Source organism: Lycium ferocissimum, chromosome 7 (genome assembly GCF_029784015.1).
Source record: "Lycium ferocissimum isolate CSIRO_LF1 chromosome 7, AGI_CSIRO_Lferr_CH_V1, whole genome shotgun sequence".
NCBI lineage: Eukaryota > Viridiplantae > Streptophyta > Magnoliopsida > Solanales > Solanaceae > Lycium > Lycium ferocissimum.
The window spans coordinates 41,979,784-41,997,542 of record NC_081348.1 but is presented as its reverse complement, the minus strand read 5'-3'; the positions used below and the strand labels follow the sequence as shown (position 1 = coordinate 41,997,542).

The 17,759-nt window shown below is 33.1% G+C and overlaps 2 protein-coding genes across 5 annotated transcripts; one reads left to right on the top strand and one right to left on the bottom strand.

Annotated features, from left to right (window-relative positions):
* Positions 1-5,855: 5,855 nt before the first annotated feature.
* Positions 5,856-8,981, top strand: LOC132065136 (endo-1,4-beta-xylanase 5). The gene is given in 9 exon segments (XM_059458387.1): positions 5,856-6,059; positions 6,183-6,217; positions 6,296-6,443; positions 6,545-6,717; positions 6,811-6,912; positions 7,014-7,160; positions 7,427-8,065; positions 8,595-8,621; positions 8,623-8,981. Coding segments are annotated over 9 exon segments (1,650 nt in total). The 5' UTR covers positions 5,856-5,989; the 3' UTR covers positions 8,932-8,981.
* A 970-nt stretch (positions 8,982-9,951) lies between these two features.
* Positions 9,952-13,557, bottom strand: LOC132065137 (thaumatin-like protein 1). Of its 4 annotated transcripts, XM_059458389.1 has the most exons (5): positions 13,093-13,555; positions 12,571-12,951; positions 11,201-11,489; positions 10,309-10,457; positions 9,952-10,251 (listed from the first exon to the last, which is right to left on the bottom strand). In XM_059458389.1, the coding sequence occupies exons 1-5, from the start codon at positions 13,148-13,150 to the stop codon at positions 10,058-10,060; spliced, it is 1,071 nt and encodes a 356-aa protein (XP_059314372.1). In that variant the 5' UTR covers positions 13,151-13,555; the 3' UTR covers positions 9,952-10,057. The 4 variants fall into 4 exon arrangements, with proteins under 4 accessions (XP_059314372.1, XP_059314371.1, XP_059314374.1 ...); XM_059458388.1 differs by having other exon boundaries at positions 9,952-10,457; positions 13,093-13,552; XM_059458391.1 differs by lacking the exons at positions 12,571-12,951; positions 13,093-13,555 and adding an exon at positions 12,066-12,128 and having other exon boundaries at positions 9,952-10,457.
* Between the last annotated feature and the right edge of the window lie 4,202 nt (positions 13,558-17,759).

Below are 17,759 nucleotides of genomic sequence, written 5' to 3'. Positions count from 1 at the left end.
ATAAGAGATCTGCAAAAAACATATAAGAGATCTGAAAAAATCATATTCTTCTATTCAAATTGTAAGAGGCCAATAGATCTTATTTCCTCGAATGCATATGGATCGTGTATCCCAAATTAAATTAATATAGTTAAGGAAGGACTAAGATTTTTTTTTTAAAAAAAGGATTTAATTTATATCCACGAGAAATATAAATATTTTTTATATTATTAATGCGTTTTAACCTGTTACAGCTTGTTGGTTAGTTTTCTTACTTTACGGGTTGCTGAATCTCACTTATTATAATTTTTCTCATTTTTAATTACCTTTTACAATAACTTGGTAGTGAGTTTTTATATTCGGAAAGGGGCCATATATACCCCTCTACTATGGGATATTATTGAAATCCACCCTCCGTTATACTTTTTAGCCATTCGTGCCCCTACTGTCTGGGTAACTTTTAAATATACCCCTAATTTGACGGAGGGGACACGTGGAGGGTTCTGGGTGGCTGACCCATGTTTTTTAATTTTATACCCGATAAAACGGGTTTGACCCACTACCCGACTCCCAAATTAAAACCCCACCCACTTGTCCCCTCTCTCTCCATAGCTGAACCTCCATCGCTTCTTCTTCATCTCAAAAAACGCGACTTGTAAGCATAAAAAAGGTAATTTTGTTCACTAAATTCAATTTCTTTAACTGAGTTGAGCCCTCTTAAATTCTAATATTTAGGGTTAAGATAACAACAGTTTCTTTGAATTTCACAAAGAATGTGCCATTGTCAAATATTACCGCAGAAGTATTGTCATATTTCGGAAGAACATCCAAAATGATAGCAGGAAGTATCTGCACAAATACATGTTATTAGATGCAATTAAAAAATAATTGAAAACAAAAACTAAATTTGACGCTAAAATTTAACACTTATGAAATCATCGTTTTCAATATATGATTTTGTCAATTTTTTCTCAAAGAAAGTGATTGTATAATCTTGAACCTTTGGCATCTTGGTTGTGATATAATTTTGTTTGTGATGGAATGAATGGGATGAATATGGGGAGTTATATAGGCTTTCAACCATCCAATGCATTAAACTCGGTAACTACACCATTCATTGCATTCAACTACGCCATACAACTATTCAACTACACAATTCAATACCATTCAACTATTCAACTACACCATTCATTGCATTCAATAATTCAACAACCACAACTGTTCAAAGACCATCTAAGTATCATTCAATAAAAAAATGCCAAATTGTGGCATTAAAATTTGCCCAAAATGATAATTCTCCACAGAAACAAAGGCAATTTAACTAATAAAACACATTCATTAGATTAAGCAAACCAAACCATAATGGTACCAACGAAGTTCAACATTCATACACCTAGTTACGTTAAGCATGTCAACAGTTAGACATGTACACAAACTTTAAGAGTTTTGGATGCTATGTTGTAACTGCAAAAACTTACACAATCTAAGTCACAACATGACATCCAAATCATAGCCAAAAGAACATTAAACTACACATAATGTATTGTCATTAAGCAGTAATTACATCCCAAAATAACAACAAAGCAACACCAAACTAAAGGATGGATATTCCTTTCCCCTTTTTTGCTCTTAAATTGACAAACTTATATTAATCCTAAGCATTAGAATTTAAGAGGTCTCAACTCAGTTAAAGAAATTGAATTTAGTGAACAAAATTACCTTTTTTATGCTTATAAGTCGCATTTTTTGAGATGAAGAAGAAGCTACGGAGCAGCTATGGAGGTGGAGCTGTGGATTCACAAACTTATATTAACCCTAAATATTAAAATTTAAGAGAGCCCAACTCAGTTAAAGAAATTGAATTTAGTGAACAAAATTACCTTTTTTATGCTTACAAGTCGCGTTTTTTGAGATGAAGAAGAAGCTATGGAGCGACGAATTGAGGTGGAGCAATAGAGGCGAAAATGCTATGGAGAGAGAGGGGGACGAGTGGGTGGGGTTTTTATCCAAGTGGGTGGGGTTTTAATTTGGGGTGGATTTTAATTCGAGTAGCGGGTCAAACCTGTTTTACCGGGTATAAAATTAAAAAACATGGGTCAGCCACCCAGATCCCTCCACGTGTCCCCTCCGTCAAACTAGGGGTATATTTAAAAGTTATCCAGACGGCAGGGGTACGAATGGCTAAAAAGTATAACGGAGGGTGGATTTCAACAATATCCCATAGTAGAGGGGTATATATGGCCCTTTTCCGTTTTATATTCCATATCAATATATAGAAGTTGAATTCAATCTAGAATCTAAAAGAGTCATATGAGTTCATATTACATTGTATTTACCTATTTCACAGAAGAAGAAGAAGAAGAAGAAGAAGAAGAAGAAGAAAAAAAGATTTTAAATTTTATTCATTAAATGGGTAAAATTGACTATCCCCAAGAGGATAAATACCCAGAGTGATAAGAATCGATTTATTTGAATAAAACAATATTATAATGCGGACACGAAAATACGAAGATTAAAGACAAGAATGTAAAGATTGGCGAGATTCGAGAACAAAATCCTCAAATTTCAAGATTAAATGATAAGAACCCTTAGATTTTAGTATTCAAAATTAGCAAATTAAAAGTAATTATGGTACTAATAGAGTCAATTCAAGAACTTATATCAAAAGGTGATCTAGACCCCTATTCGAAGAAATTAGATATAATAATTAGTATAAGAGTAATTACCTTCTTTAATTTATGAATAAGAACTAAATATATCAAGTTAAGAATTAATCTTACCTCCTAAAGAATGTTTTTGTAGGGTTGCAAGATAAATTCCTAGTTACCACACACAAAAGTGTAAAGAAGAGAAACTCTCAAATAATAATATTATAGTCTAATGAAAATAACGAAATCCACCCCTATATATAGGAGAAACCTATCCCAAATACATTGTGATTCAAATTCTATGAAAATAATAAAAACAAAATCTAACTAGAATTAAACTAGGTAACTTTTAAAGCAAGTAAAAGTCAAGTCAAACTTCTTCCTAACAAATAAGGAAAGAAGTGACAAACTTTTTAGACATTTTTTGGCACCAATATCTCACGTCCAAATTGCCCCTGTTGGGCATGAATTCTCACGTATGATGTATCCCAACTTAGGGCTTGATTTTTTCAACAATTCTAATCATTTTTTCGCGCAGATTATCCTTCTTTTGGGGTGATCTTTAATTTTTGGCCCCTCAAATTGTTGGTATTTAATTTTTGTCCTTCGCTTAAAAAGGTTTCCAAAAATATCCTGAGGTTCTTGGTTTCCTTCTTTTGGGGTGATCTTTAATTTTTTTTCCCCTCAAATTGCTGGTATTTATTTTTTGTTGTTCGCTTAAAAAGGTGTCCGAAAATATCCCGTGGTTCTGAGTTTGCCGCATACTTTGGTTAATGCATAACTAAAAGCTTGCCAGAGACGGTAGACTTTGCCTTATAAAGCAAAACTAAAAGTCTACCTTATAAGGCAAAGTCTACCGGCTTAGCTATACCTTAACCAAAGTCTGTCACATAAGACAGGCTTTTCCTTAAGACATAACTAAAAGTTTGCCTTATAAAGCAAAGTCTGTCATATCCGGCAGATTTTTAGTTATGCCTTAAGGTAAAGTTTGCCGCATAAGGCAGACTTTTTGTAAAGCCTTGCCTTGCAATTTTTTTTCCTATTTTAATGACTAAGCCAGGGTTCGAATCCAGAACCTCGGGGTATTTTAAGCGAAGGACAAAAATTAAAGACCAGCAATTTGAGTGACAAAAATTATAGACCACCTCCAAGGAAGGCTAATTGTGCAAATTGCTCATTCTAATCATGCAACTCAGCCACTTTTAATTATGCAAATAAGCTCCTTCGGACTTTTCTTTGGGCTCAATCTTTCTCCTCTTGAATTTGGATTTGAACCATGAAATAGATGTACCATTTAGCCCACTCTACGTCATCATTCTTGGGCTCGTTTTTGGGCTTTCCCTCATGATAAGTATCTTCTTGGGCTCATCTTTGGACACTTTTTTTACGATAAGTATCTTCTTGATTTTCCATTGAAAGCTGTCAACTTTCATTGGGAGTACGCTATCGTGGATGTTATCACAAAGTCTTTCTTCAAATTGACCCATAATTAGTTAAATAATTATGTGTTTTTACTTTTGATTGCCATTGACAGTCCGGTGTAAAAAGAGAACATACCAATAAACTCCTTTTAAATAGGCAAAATTTAGGTCAAATTTCAAATTGGCAACGGGTTTGATTCCTATGCTATGTCATTCAATTGTCGTGTTCTTTATAGAAAAATCCCGACTTCATTTTCGTTAAACCATGTAGTCATATCAAACTAAAGAGCATGTCATTTGGTTTTTTTTTTTTTTTTTAATGGGTTATTTTGGTTCCAAAAATTTATTTTTGGGTTACAAAAGTCTTGGGCCCTTCATGAGACCAAGTGGTGAAAACTTCATTGGGCCAACCGGTTCACAATAAAAGTGTTTACACCAACCTAATAAATAGTACGTAACAATTGACTTGTGTACTCTTTATCACTAAACAATAGCTAATTAATACATATTTTAATCTTAATCTTAATTTATGACTTAAGCATGATAAATTAGTATAAATGCCGAATGCCAATGGCTCGTCTATCCCAAATCAAACTAATAGTTAAGGAAGGGCTAAGATCAAAAAAGGATTTAATTTATATCCAAGAGAAATATAAATATTCTTTTGTATTATTAATGCATTTTAACCTGTTAATAGCATGTTGGTTAGTTTTCTTACTTTACGGGTTACTGAATCTCACTTATTATAATTTTTTACATTTTTAATTACCTTTTACAATAACTTGGTAGTTTATTTTTATATTCCATATCAATATATAAAAGTTGAACTCAATCTAGCTACTAAAAGAGTCATATGAGTTCATATTACATTGTATTTAACTATTTCGCAGAAAAAAACAAAGATTTTAAATTTTATCCATTAAATGGGTAAAATGGACTACCCCGAGAGGATAAATACCCAGAGTGTTTCTTAGAATTGACCCATAATTAGTTAAATAATTATGTGTTTTTACTTTTGATTGCCATTGGCAGTCCGGTGTACAAAGAGAACATACCAACTAACTCCTTTTAAATAGGCAAAATTTAAGGTCAAATTTCAAATTGGTCACTGGTTTGATTCCTATGCCATTTCATTCAATTGTCGTGTTCTTTATAGAAAAATCCTAACTTCATTTTCGTTAAACCATGTAGTCATATCAAACTAAAGAGCATGTCATTTTACTTCTTGATCATGAATTTACCGACCTATATTACTTGTTACCACTCAAATACTATGAGATGATTTACATTCATGCAAATGTTTACGGATTGTTTTAGACTCATAAGTTTTAAAAAAACCTTCTTTATTTTTTAAACTCAGTGCGCGCAACGAAACACTGTTAGATAAATCGAAAAAGAGGTAGTACATCAAACTAAAGAGGAGATTTATTTTTTATTTTTATGATAAATTGAAAGAGTTTTCCGACCTTCATTACCACTCAAATACTGTGATTACTACTGCATTCTGGCATCATAAACTGCAGGCTTCTTGTCATTTTCGTTACTTCTGCATTTTAGCATATATTTATGGAAAGAAATGAAAACAATTAGGTAACTTTAGTAGTATAAAGGTTAGAAATAGCGTCAAAATTTTTGAATAGTCCAAGGAACAATTTCAAAAAACATTCTAAAGTAAATAAAATAAATAGATTATGCTGCTAAAAAGAAGAGACATTAATACAATCATGTGATTGGATTGGTCACGGAGATACTTAGAATAAAGACATATTGTTTGATGTCTCATGTATCCTGTGTTGCATATATTGTTGCAAATTGCAAATTTTATATGAAATTTAATTTTATGTAAGACATCGAGGCATTTATTTACTGAATTAGAACTAAAGTTTTCAAATTACTGTGCTAATATTTAGGTCTGTGATTCAGCAAAGTGCTAAGAGAAAAATGAACTGCCAATCTCTGTTGTTCCTATTTGGACTTTTTCTCAGCATAGTTCCCTGCTTTGGTGTTTATGGTATGGACTTGAAATAAGTTTGTTTCTTATTTCATATATTCCCATTTTGATTTTGGGTACTCTTAATGTTTAATTAACATGTATGTTTGTAACTACAAGTAAAACCTGATTATTTTGATGCAGAGGGACCTATTTATGATCATTCTGCATATACTAAGGTAACATTTTCATTGATTTTCCTTTTCTCCTGTTTTAAGAACGATCATCGTGTTTTAAGTTAATTTCCTCTGGTTTAGTGTAAATCAGTGCCAGAAGACGCGCTTTACAATGGTGGAATAATGAAGGATTATAGGACAATCAGAAATCAAGTCATTCAACCTGAAAATAATTCCTATAACTTTGTCCTCAATGATCTCTCTGGCGATACCATCTACAGCTTCTCCAGTTAAGTTATTGTGCCATATATACTCTGTTGTCAAATTCATCGTGGTGCTACAAAATGAAATGTGGTACTAGTATTTATTGATCAACGTGTTTGTAATTAGGTTGGGTCCAGATAGTTGATGCAGATTCAGCCGTGATAAAGGCAATCCTAGAAACAGCTAATGGTACAGTTAAGTGTATAGGAAATGTCATTGCTAGGCTTGGTTGCTGGTCATTTTTGAAGGGTGGATTTGTTCTTGATCTTCCTTCCTCCTATGCTATACTATATTTCCAGGTATATGTATTAAGACGATAACTTCAGGTATTGAATTGCTTTTTCTACAATTGTTTGAGTGGTACAAATGATATATATCGTATGTTGGTGCAGAGATCAGACGGGGGAATGTTAAATATCGCGATTTCTAGTGTTTCATTGCAGCCATTTACTTATCAGCAATGGAGAAGAAACCAACAGGACATGATCGATAAAGTAACCCCTGGAACTCTATGCTAATAAAGATTTATGTTAACATGATGAGTTTCATTGGATACGTTTGTATTTGCGCTAATTCTGCTAAATTCAACCTCTAGGAAAGAAAATGCATGACGACTATACACGTATCAGATGTGCAAGGAGAAAGAGTTACAGGAGCATCAATCATAGTAGAGCAAGTTTCTAGAGATTTTCCACTTGGTTCTGCCATCACAAAGACAATTCTTGGAAATCCAACATATCAGGTATAATGCTGATGAATTTTTGCGTTAAAATTTGGGAATTTTAATGATCAGCTTCACATCAAAGGTGCTTGAGTAAGCTTACAAAAGTACATTTTGGCTTTGCTTATTATCAGTTTCAACATGTCTATCTTAACACGTAACTGCTTATTTAAGTCCGTTTCTACACTCAGAAATGTTTTTCAGTATTGACGCTTATCAACTACCTTTAATCAGTTAAGCCAAACGAGCACATACTAAAGTGTGTAAACAACCAAAAATTGTAACAGAAATGGTTTAAAGAGAGGTTCAATGCCGCGGTTTTTGAAGATGAACTCAAGTGGTATTCAACAGAACCTCACCAAGGAGAAGTGAACTATACAATACCTGATCAAATGCTAAAATTCACTCGAGCGAACCAAATCATAGCCCGAGGCCACAACATATTCTGGGAAGATCCACAATACGTTCCTTCATGGGTTCGAAATCTCACTGGTCCTGACCTTCAATCAGCTGTTAACTCTAGGATACGAAGTTTGATGAACAAATACAAGAATGAGTTCGTTCACTGGGATGTTGACAATGAAATGCTTCATTATGATTTCTATGAACAAAGACTTGGTACCAACACAAGCCTTGAGTTTTTTCAAACAGCACAACAGTTAGACCCTTTAGCAAAATTGTTTATGAATGACTATAATGTTGTGGAGACTTGCAATGACATGAATTCTACAGTTGATGCCTATATTTCCAAATTGAGAGATTTAAAACAAGGTGGAGTATTTATGGATGGAATTGGCCTAGAAGGACATTTTACAGTACCAAATCCTCCACTCATCAGAGCAGTGTTAGACAAATTGGCTACACTTAAACTTCCTATATGGCTTACAGAAATTGATATCAGCAAGAATCTTGATAAAGAAACTCAGGTTAGGGACTCAAAATCTCTATAAATCATGAGCATGCGGGTTATTTTATCATATGGTCACTGTATCTACTATAACAGGAAAATCACAAAATTATTTTGTCACATTAAAGTGTTCGAACTATATATGTGCATTGCTCAGATTATGACATGTCATCTGCCACGTCTGTATATGAAATGTCACTCGGTACGTCAGTGCTTTTCCACTCCATAGATTCCACGTCAGAAAACAAAAATGAAGTCCTTCGGGTAAATGTAACAGTTTACAGTTTTCAATTTAAAATATGTATATTTTAATTTCTAACATGGAATCTTTTGAGTGGTGAGATGCTGATGTGGCAAGTGACGTGTCATAATCCGGTGTCAAGAATTTGACCTTCTGGTCATTTATGTTTTCTGAGCAGCCTGGTGCACTAAGGACCCCGCGCATAGCAGAAGTTTAGTCTTGACCGGGCTGCCTTATTCTGTGACCATACCGAAAGCTTATAGTATTAAACACTCCATGGTAATAATTTTTGTGAATTTGATGGCAGGCTAGATATCTAGAGATGGTTTTAAGAGGAGGGATTTTCACATCCAGGTGTTAATGGAATAATGCTTTGGACAGCATTACATCCTAATGGATGTTATCAGATGTGTTTGACAGATAACTATTTCAATAATCTCCCTGCTGGGGACACAGTAGATAATTTGCTGAAAGAATGGCAAAGTGGAGTGGTGCACGGTGATACTGATGAACATGGCTCATTTAGCTTTTCTGGTTTTTTAGGTGAGTACAAGGTCACTGTCAAATTTGGCAACAGAACAGCAAATTCAACATTCTCATTATACACAGGTGGTGAAACCAGACACTTAAATGTTCGGTTGTAATGGAGTTACTCAGATGTAATGAATCGTTCGTATAAGTTTGCACATACTTATGATACTTTGACTATTTAGTAACTTTCATTAACCACTAGATCACATCCGTTGTTTGACCAAGTTATCTATGAGCGGCAACAATACAAGTCAATCCCTTGATTTTGTTCACATTGAGAGGGTAGCAACCTGGATTGCCCTTTCTGGGGTATGGTGCTACCGAAATTAATTTACGAATATTTGAATTATTTCACCAAGTTATTTCTCACTAGCATAAGTATTTATAGAGTAGTTCAATACTTAGGGATGGATTCGTAGTGTTGGTTATGTGTTAACATGAACCCAATAGTATATAGATTAAGAAATTCACTAATATGTATAATTTCTTTTTACTGCAAACCAAATTATTATTGTATGCGATGATGATGTGATGCAAGTGCTTAAAGAATCGTTATTCATTGTCACAGGTCAATCTATCACTCAATCACAAACCGATGTCATTAATTTGAGATTATTATAAAAGCTCATAAACTTTAAATTTTGAATCCACAGCTTTCAATAACCCTCAGTTCAACAACCTGGTTTGCCCTTTCTAGAGTTGAAAAGGATTAACATAGTAATGCACACAACACACAAGTCGATGTTATGCCATTAGCAATGCAAGACGCAGCATAGTATAAGCCACGGGCCATGGCAGACAAAAGTAATAAAAGCCATGCTTGTGATTTCCGCAAAGTCAATTTTATCGTCCAACACTGGCCCCAAACTATCTTCTCTCCCTTCTATATTCACATTATTATATACTCACCTTTTCAAGATATTCATTTTTCCCTATATTATATAGCGCCCCAAATCAAGGTAAAGTGAAACTCCAACCCCAATATCAAGGTACATTATGCTCAATAATTGCAAATCTCACCAATAAAATCTTGGATAATGAGAAGGGGCGAGGGAGAAAGAATATAGCATTACATAGACACATTAAAAAGTGAAAATATGGCCAACTACAACAATAAGAAGAGAAAAAGAAAGTTCATAGCTAAAAAGAACATTAATATATGGAAAGTGGTGGCTTACAATCTGGAGGAATCTATCAGCTTTAATAGACAAAAGGCAAAAAACCATACTCCTATTACAGCTACAAGAAAACAAATGAAACCAAAGTTGCAAACAAAGCACTGCCTACTAAATTCAAAGCTGTTGGATAAAAAGCCCTTGTGGATTCTCCCATTGCTAATCCAGCTAAATATGACCCATCTGCTAGCATAGCTTGCGACCCGGATCCGGGCTGTGTTTCGGATCCTGACCCGTAATCTGACCCTGACCCGTATCCTGTTCCAGCCCCGTACTCAAAGCCGGCGCCTGATCCAGTACCCATTTGGCCTGAACTTGACCCGGTTCCTGATCCAGTACCCATTTGGCCTGTACTTGATCCGGTTCCTGTTGTAGGGTCCACAACTCCTGTTCCACCATAGGGGGTCCCATCAACATTGGGTGGTGGTGTTGTCGTTGGTGTCGTATCTTTTGTAGATTTTTGACTGCACATAAACAGAAGCAGACAGTGGTCATTAGCTAAATGTCAAATTCAATGTAATTATTTACAACCAATACATCATTCACTCGCTGTAGTTGTCAGATACCCTCGTGACCAAAATCATTGCATATGCTAAGCAGTAATGGAGTACTATTAAAGATGGAATTTAACTCCGTTTAACACCCCAGAAAATACGGTAAAAGCTAAATTTAAATCTTTATCATAGAAAATATCTGAGAAAATGACAAAAATAGTCTCTATGAGAGTAAGTTTAAAATACTCCATCAAGTATTCACTGAACCGTTTTAATCATTTAAATTTGCTTAAAAGTTAAGGTAATCACTTTAGAGGTTCAATTTTAATAGTTGCTGCTATATTTGATTGATTTCAAACTTTCTTGTTGCTAATGGTTAAATTTCTTTTTTCCACCGTTTTCGTCAAATCTAACATCATTTGTTAAATATTAGAGGGAGACTAAAAATATGAACGTTTGACAAATTTAAACTTTAAAGGGCTAAAATTGTACCGTAAATACTCAAGGGACTATAACTCAAACGTAAGGGACCACTATTCTCATAACATCGATTATAATTTTTGGTCATTTAAATAGCCAGTGTGATTCGTTAAAATTAAGCTAAATTTAGACTATGGTAAAACTCCGTTATATTTTAGGTTGGAGCTAAGTTAAAATCAAGAAAATATAAATGACCAAGTATGACGGATATTAAAATTAAGATGTGATTTTACCTTGGGGTAGAGGGACAAAATGTGACGGTATAATCAGCACCGCTGCAAGTAAAAGTGCTGGTAGGATCATCATAAGCGTAGCTATAAGATCTTGGACAAGCAGATTTAAACATCTGCGAGTACATCGACGGTTTACAGGTCGCCGGTGTATTGTACGCGCCACTACAGCAATACTCTGGCTTGTTAAACGCTTCACACGCGCTCCTACACGCGTCACCACCTCCACTCCTCAGCTCCGATGGACATATCCGGTTAAGATCCGTAACACAACCCGTAGTTGCACACATACCTAGAGGTGGCAAAATTAGTTCATGAAAACATAACATGATCATCAATCCATTCAAATTTGAGCGGATTATTGACCCATCATTTATTAACTTAGTCCATCAAAAATTAGGCTAATATGTAGCCCAAATTAATTCATTAGAAATCTTGTCAAAATATTTTTAATTTATTTTATTTATTTGATATAGCCTTAATAAAGAAAAATAATAATTTTATAAGGTACTTAAAAGATTATAAAAGAACAAATAAATCAATTATTCCCCATCCCAATTTAATCTTCTTAATTTGATTTTTGGTCTATTCAAAAAAGGACAAAAAGTGATTTTTTTTTTATATTCAGTAAGTAGACAATTTAAATATTTTACCGTAAATTTATAATCACAAGATTCAAAGAACATTTTATTAAATTATATACATCTTTTATGTAAGACAACAAGACTAGAAAATCTCATTTTATTTCTTAAAAACTTAGTGAAAATTGGACGGATTGAATTATTACTCGCATTTTGGTCCAACTGACTTTTGGAGTCAGCCCATTTTAACCCGTCCAAATTCAATCCAACCAGCCCATTAGACATACCTGACCCGCCCGACGCTTCTACGACCATGGGTAAATTATAATAAAGAAAATACCTTTTATCTTTTTGATATATATAATCATAATAAAGAAAAAATAATAATTTTATAAGATGCTAAAGAATTATAAAAGAAAGTAATTATTTATTGTCCAATTTAAGTATCTTACTTTTTTTTATCTCTCACGAAAAGGAACTATTTTTCTATTTAGTAATTTGACAATTTCAACATAATACGTGACAGATTTATGACCACAAAATTTAAAAAACATTTTAGCATATTATACACATTTTAATTTAAAATCACAAGACTCAAAAATCTCTTTTTATTTTTCAAACTTCATTTTTAATCAAACTAAAATACTTAAATGAGAAAGCGGAAGTAAAATTTAATAAGAATTGAACAGGTTAGGCTATGACCGCATTTTAATCTATTTTAGCCCAACTAACTTTTGGGGTCAGCCCATTTTAAACAGCCCAAATTCAATCCAACCCGCCCATTTAACATACCTGACCCGCCCGACGCTTCTACCACCATGGGTAAATTATACCCATCAACCAAGCTGACGTCATAAAAATCTTGACCACCAGTTCCCAATGTGAACTCTGCTAGAGTTGCCGGTGGAGCAGCTCCAGCACCATTGCATTCTACCTGACCCGACCCGCAATCACCGGTTCCGCAAGAACCCGACCCGGATCCATCAAATGAGCAACTTGTTCGGCCCCAAAACCGACCCGACCAACCAGTGGGTGCAGTGAATGCACGTGAAGAGTCTTGTGGAAGTTCAAATCCAGTGCTTTGTAGAGTTGGAGTACCTGCATTTGCTAGAATACCTGGCCATACTGTGTACTCACATTTGTTCACAAATGTAAATGTAGCTCCTAAAACACCTGAGAAAGATAAAAAAAAAAAAAAAAACAGGACTTTTAACATCATACAAATGTAATGTTGCATTTATGTATAGTCTAAAGTACAGAAAAATGCTATTAATATGACATAAGAATGAGTTTTTTTTTTTTAATTTCTTTTACCTTTCCATAGAATGAGGAAAGCAAAAGATAAGCTGAGAATGAAGTGTGACAGATCCATGTGGGTATTTGCTAATTCCTTTAGTTGTTGAATAATAATACTAGTAGTAGTAATTTTTACTTGTTCAACAAAAGGGTGGCTGGTTCAATATGAGAAAATTGAAGGGTTTAATGGATAGATGATAAAAGAGAGAAAAAATAGAGTGATAGCAAGAAGAGGACAATGAGTGGGGTTGATGTAAGGCTTTTTGTTGTTCTTCTATTTGTTTCTGCTGTAGTGACAGTGATAAGGGAAATAGCACATTAATTAAAGAGGAAAACAAAATGAGAAATGGGAATGAGGTGTTGGCTATGTAGGACTTGTGAGGGTAGGGTTTTTTTCAGTGCTCACAAAACAACAAAAATGAATTTTGTAAGGAAAAGAAAAAGAAATGGGAGATGCAAGGAATGGAAATGTCAGTTGGAAGATGAAATATTCATACCATTGAGAGTACAAATAAATTTGAGAAGAATCTTTTCTGTACACAATGCTTTATGTCACATTAGTTTTGTATATGCTCGTAATTTAATACTATTACCATATGCGATAAGATGAGTTAATTTAATAAATGTTGCTATAGTCCTATGGCCTAGTTTACGGGACCGTTGGGACCAGATGTTTTAACCCGTAAAATATGGACTTGGGCCTATTTTAATCATCAATGACTTGTCCAAAAGGTGATTAGAAGAAACAGAGAAGGAAAATGAATATCTTTTCAGTATATATTTCAAGTTAAACAGCATAAGCAGTGTTAATTTTTATTTCTTTAAAAGAGTAACTTATGAATTCCGCCTATATGAGTTTGACAAAGTATAGATTCACAAGTAAAAAGATAATCTACTACGGGAAAAAAGAAGAAAATTGAACGTGTTTTGTGGAATTCAAATATTGCAATTAAGCAACCAAGTATAGGGTCTATTTGTTAATGAAGTAGATCAGATCTAGTTACTTGGTACATGTGTTGATGGGGATAACATATCACGATTATTAAAAATGTTCAAATCTTGCAACTAATTAATCCATAGTGAGGTTACGACAATTAGGTCGAAATTATATTCCAATCTATCCCTTTTGCTTGTGATATCCATCGCTTTTAGTATGGACTATGGAGTAAAGAGTGATAAAACAATTTCTTGATTCTGTCTAGAAGGAGAATAAATATACAGATAGCGTAAGCTTTATTAGCTTTAGATATTAGAGCGCATGACAATATAATATAGGGAATTTAGCTTTCTCTTCTTAATGAAAAGAAAGAAAAACGAGAAAACTAAGTACATCTCCATGCAGAAGAAAAATTAAGCCGTGTTGCTTATGAACATTTTTAAATTTTTTAGTTCGTTTGTTTATTCCACTGCACCAAAAAAGAAATTCATGCGATCACTTCGATCTAAGTGACTCTTATGAGCACTTTGATGATATATCATACATAGTTTAATATTACTGCAACTCTGAAGCTCTTCAAATTACTCTATGTTGCTAATTGATAGAAAAATAGATGAAATCGCTGGTAATACAGTGAGGGGATGAAAATAATTTGAATATTGCAACTAATTAATGAATATTACACAAAACAGGTCGAAGTTCCAATAGATCCATTTTTGTTTGTGATGTCCCCATATGGACTATGGAGTAATGAGTAACAAAGACTACTTTTGATTTGTGTGTAGTGGAGTAAGTACTTTTACAAGTTAGAGCACGTGTTTCCAGCAGACAATGTTATTATAAAAGGAATTTAGCTTTCTCTTCTTAACCAAAAAGAAGAAAAATCGAGAAAACAGAGTAACTATTTTTCGATGATGAAGAAAACATTGTTGTATTTAGCTTATGCCCCATGTTGGCGTCAAGTAGTCAAAGAATATGAAACAAATCTAAGAAATGACTAAAATGAATGTCGCTTTACATGTCACTTTAGCACCTAGTGGACACCACGGACCTGTTTAGATGGAGGCTTGTGTGGAATGCAAACAACTTTGCTATCAATGAGATTTACATCGTTATATATTCAGTATTTTTACTTAATTTCTTGAAATATAAATTGCAAGGCATCCCCATGCAGTTAACATTTCCATGAGGCGCCTAGCCATTATGGGCAAGTAATCCATCTCGCCATTTCTTGACTAAATAAATAGCACTTCAGTGTGAATAAGAATCAGATTATTAGTACTCATTTGTCTCAAATTGTCATCGAAGTCGTTTGGTTTTTTTCATATATAAAGCAAAATAACTTGGATATAAGTTTCAGCATAACTCATTTGTTCGATTGCATAACAATTCAAGCTTATGTTTCAGCAAAAACAATACTTTGTCTCATTATCTTAGCATGGAGATTAAGATAGCACATAATTTTTTTTTCTTTTCCAAAGTCTAATATGCAGAAGCACACATGCAAAGGTTTGTTGTTTGCCTTATAAGAGAAAAAGGGTTGCGGGAGATCTAAGATTTGCAATAAGAAAGTAGAGGAACGAGTTGTATAGAGACCGAAAAATACTATTTCTTTAGTTTATAATTGGAATTATTGGTTAACTATACTTTATTTATTTATAGGAATACCTTTCGCCCTTTTTAAAAAAATAAAAAAAATAAAAAAAAACTTGGTTTTTAAGAAGGTGGATTACCAGCATGGCATTATCTCTCATTTTGTACGTGTGGGGTAGGCTTGCCATGTTCATAAGCCAATAGAGTGTGAGTAAGTGGCCTTGGATTCGATGACCCAAATCTCGTCTTTTCATGATTCTCCAATACGTCCTGTGTAGCAAAACTTTGACCATACCTTGGCCAAGTGCAATTAATTTCTTAGATCCGTATTGCACAATTGGAGTGCTCTTATATTAAATATGAGCTTATCAATACTCGTACAAGTGTATTAAATAATCTATCTTTGGAAGCACTACAAAAGAATATTTCATTAATGACACCAAGAGAGTATGATAAAGACATTAGTGAGAATTTAATCCAAAAATCACTCATTTTGTCCAGTACAAGTTGCACTTATGTAGTAACCTCAAAAGTGAATTGAGTATTCATCCAAACAATTACAATTAAATATTCCTCCGTTCCCATTTACGGCCAATTCCAATTACCAGGTGGCTTTCCAAACAGGCTCTTAGCTTGTTTGGAAAGCCACCCATGTAATTAGAATTGTGTATAATTGAGTGTAATTGCACGGTTTGATATATTTGTCAGGCCAAGTAATTGAGTGTAATTAGGAGGAGGTAATTACACCCATGTAATTACAGGGTTACTTTTTAATTTCTTTCTTTTTAATTTATTTTTATTTCTATTATTTTAATTTCTTTTTTATTTTTACACTTTAAATTATTTATTTTAAAAAAAAAAAAATTATTTATAGATAAAATGAATAGATTTGTAGATGATCCTTCTAGAAGAGGGGGATTCTAACCACCTTTCTCATTTTCTTTCTTCTCATTTCCCAACTTTTACGTCCTGTGATTCCATGTAATTGCTTGTATTTTTTTATTTTTTTTTAAATTCCCTTATTTTCTTCATTTAGCATACTTACATTGTTGTTCTAGTTTTTAAAATTACACTTCCTAATATCAGAAAGAATAAGTCATTGACAAACTTGACATATAACAAATGATGTTAGTAAAGTAGAATTCCGTTGTTGAATTTGGTTATAGACTTATATATGTTTTCACTTTCTTTTGAATTATATTTACTCAAATTATGTTGGAACTCATTTTATATTATGTTGGAATTTGACATAAAAGTATCATGTTAAACCTTTTGTTTATTTATTTATTTTGAATTTAGGTTATATTTTCGATTTCAAGTTATTTGATTTAGTACTATTCACTTGTTGTTTTACATTGCATTTTGTTCATTTTCCATTTACAATTAATAGATTATTTGTTTATCAACATTTGAATAATGTTATGACATTATATGTATAAATATTAATCTTTTTGTCTAACATCCAGCCAACGATGTTCTTATAAAATGTGTGCTTTTAATTTTTATAGTTAATTAAATTAAAACATTATTAATTTGAAAAATATATACAATTACTTTTACAAAATTATTTACAAATATGTGATTATTAATTAATATACTTTCAAGAAACAATATGTATCTCAAATACCTAATTTAATATATCATTTATAAAGGCACATATTGTCAAGTATTAATATTTATTTTAAAACTAATATAACTGTGTAATTACACATGTGCAACCAAACAGTATGCTTGTAATTACGTCATGACAAATAAACAGATCCTCGTAATTACTTCATCCGTCTCAAAATATTTGTCGCATATTTCATTTATACGCCCATTAAGAAAGCATTTATAAGGATAGTATTTTCACTATTTTATCCTCTTAACATATTTCATTATGTTCTCTCTCATTAATAAATATTTACTCCATTAATGATTAAACCTCTTAAATGTTGTTGATGTAATTAATACAAAGGTAAAGTGTGAAAAAATTACTTAATTTTATTTGGGTAAATAAAACGACAAATATTTTGAGATGGAGGGAGTACTATACCGTGTAATTACTACGCTGTGTAATTACACCAATTCCAATTACCATGTGGCTTTCCAAACAGACCCTTAGTTACCATGTAAACTGAAAAAGAGGTATTCCCAAGTATTTATCGTTTTAGAA

What these genes read in the sequence shown, in the direction of transcription:
- LOC132065137 (XM_059458388.1), bottom strand. Translation starts at nt 13,150, where the DNA reads ATGGATCTGTCACACTTCATTCTCAGCTTATCTTTTGCTTTCCTCATT. An exon ending in AGAAGCGTCGGGCGGGTCAG is followed by an intron (nt 11,490 to 12,570) that starts GTATGTTAAATG and finishes TGCCACCTCTAG; the next exon opens with GTATGTGTGCAACTACGGGT. An exon ending in TTTTGTCCCTCTACCCCAAG is followed by an intron (nt 10,458 to 11,200) that starts GTAAAATCACAT and finishes GTTTATGTGCAG; the next exon opens with TCAAAAATCTACAAAAGATA.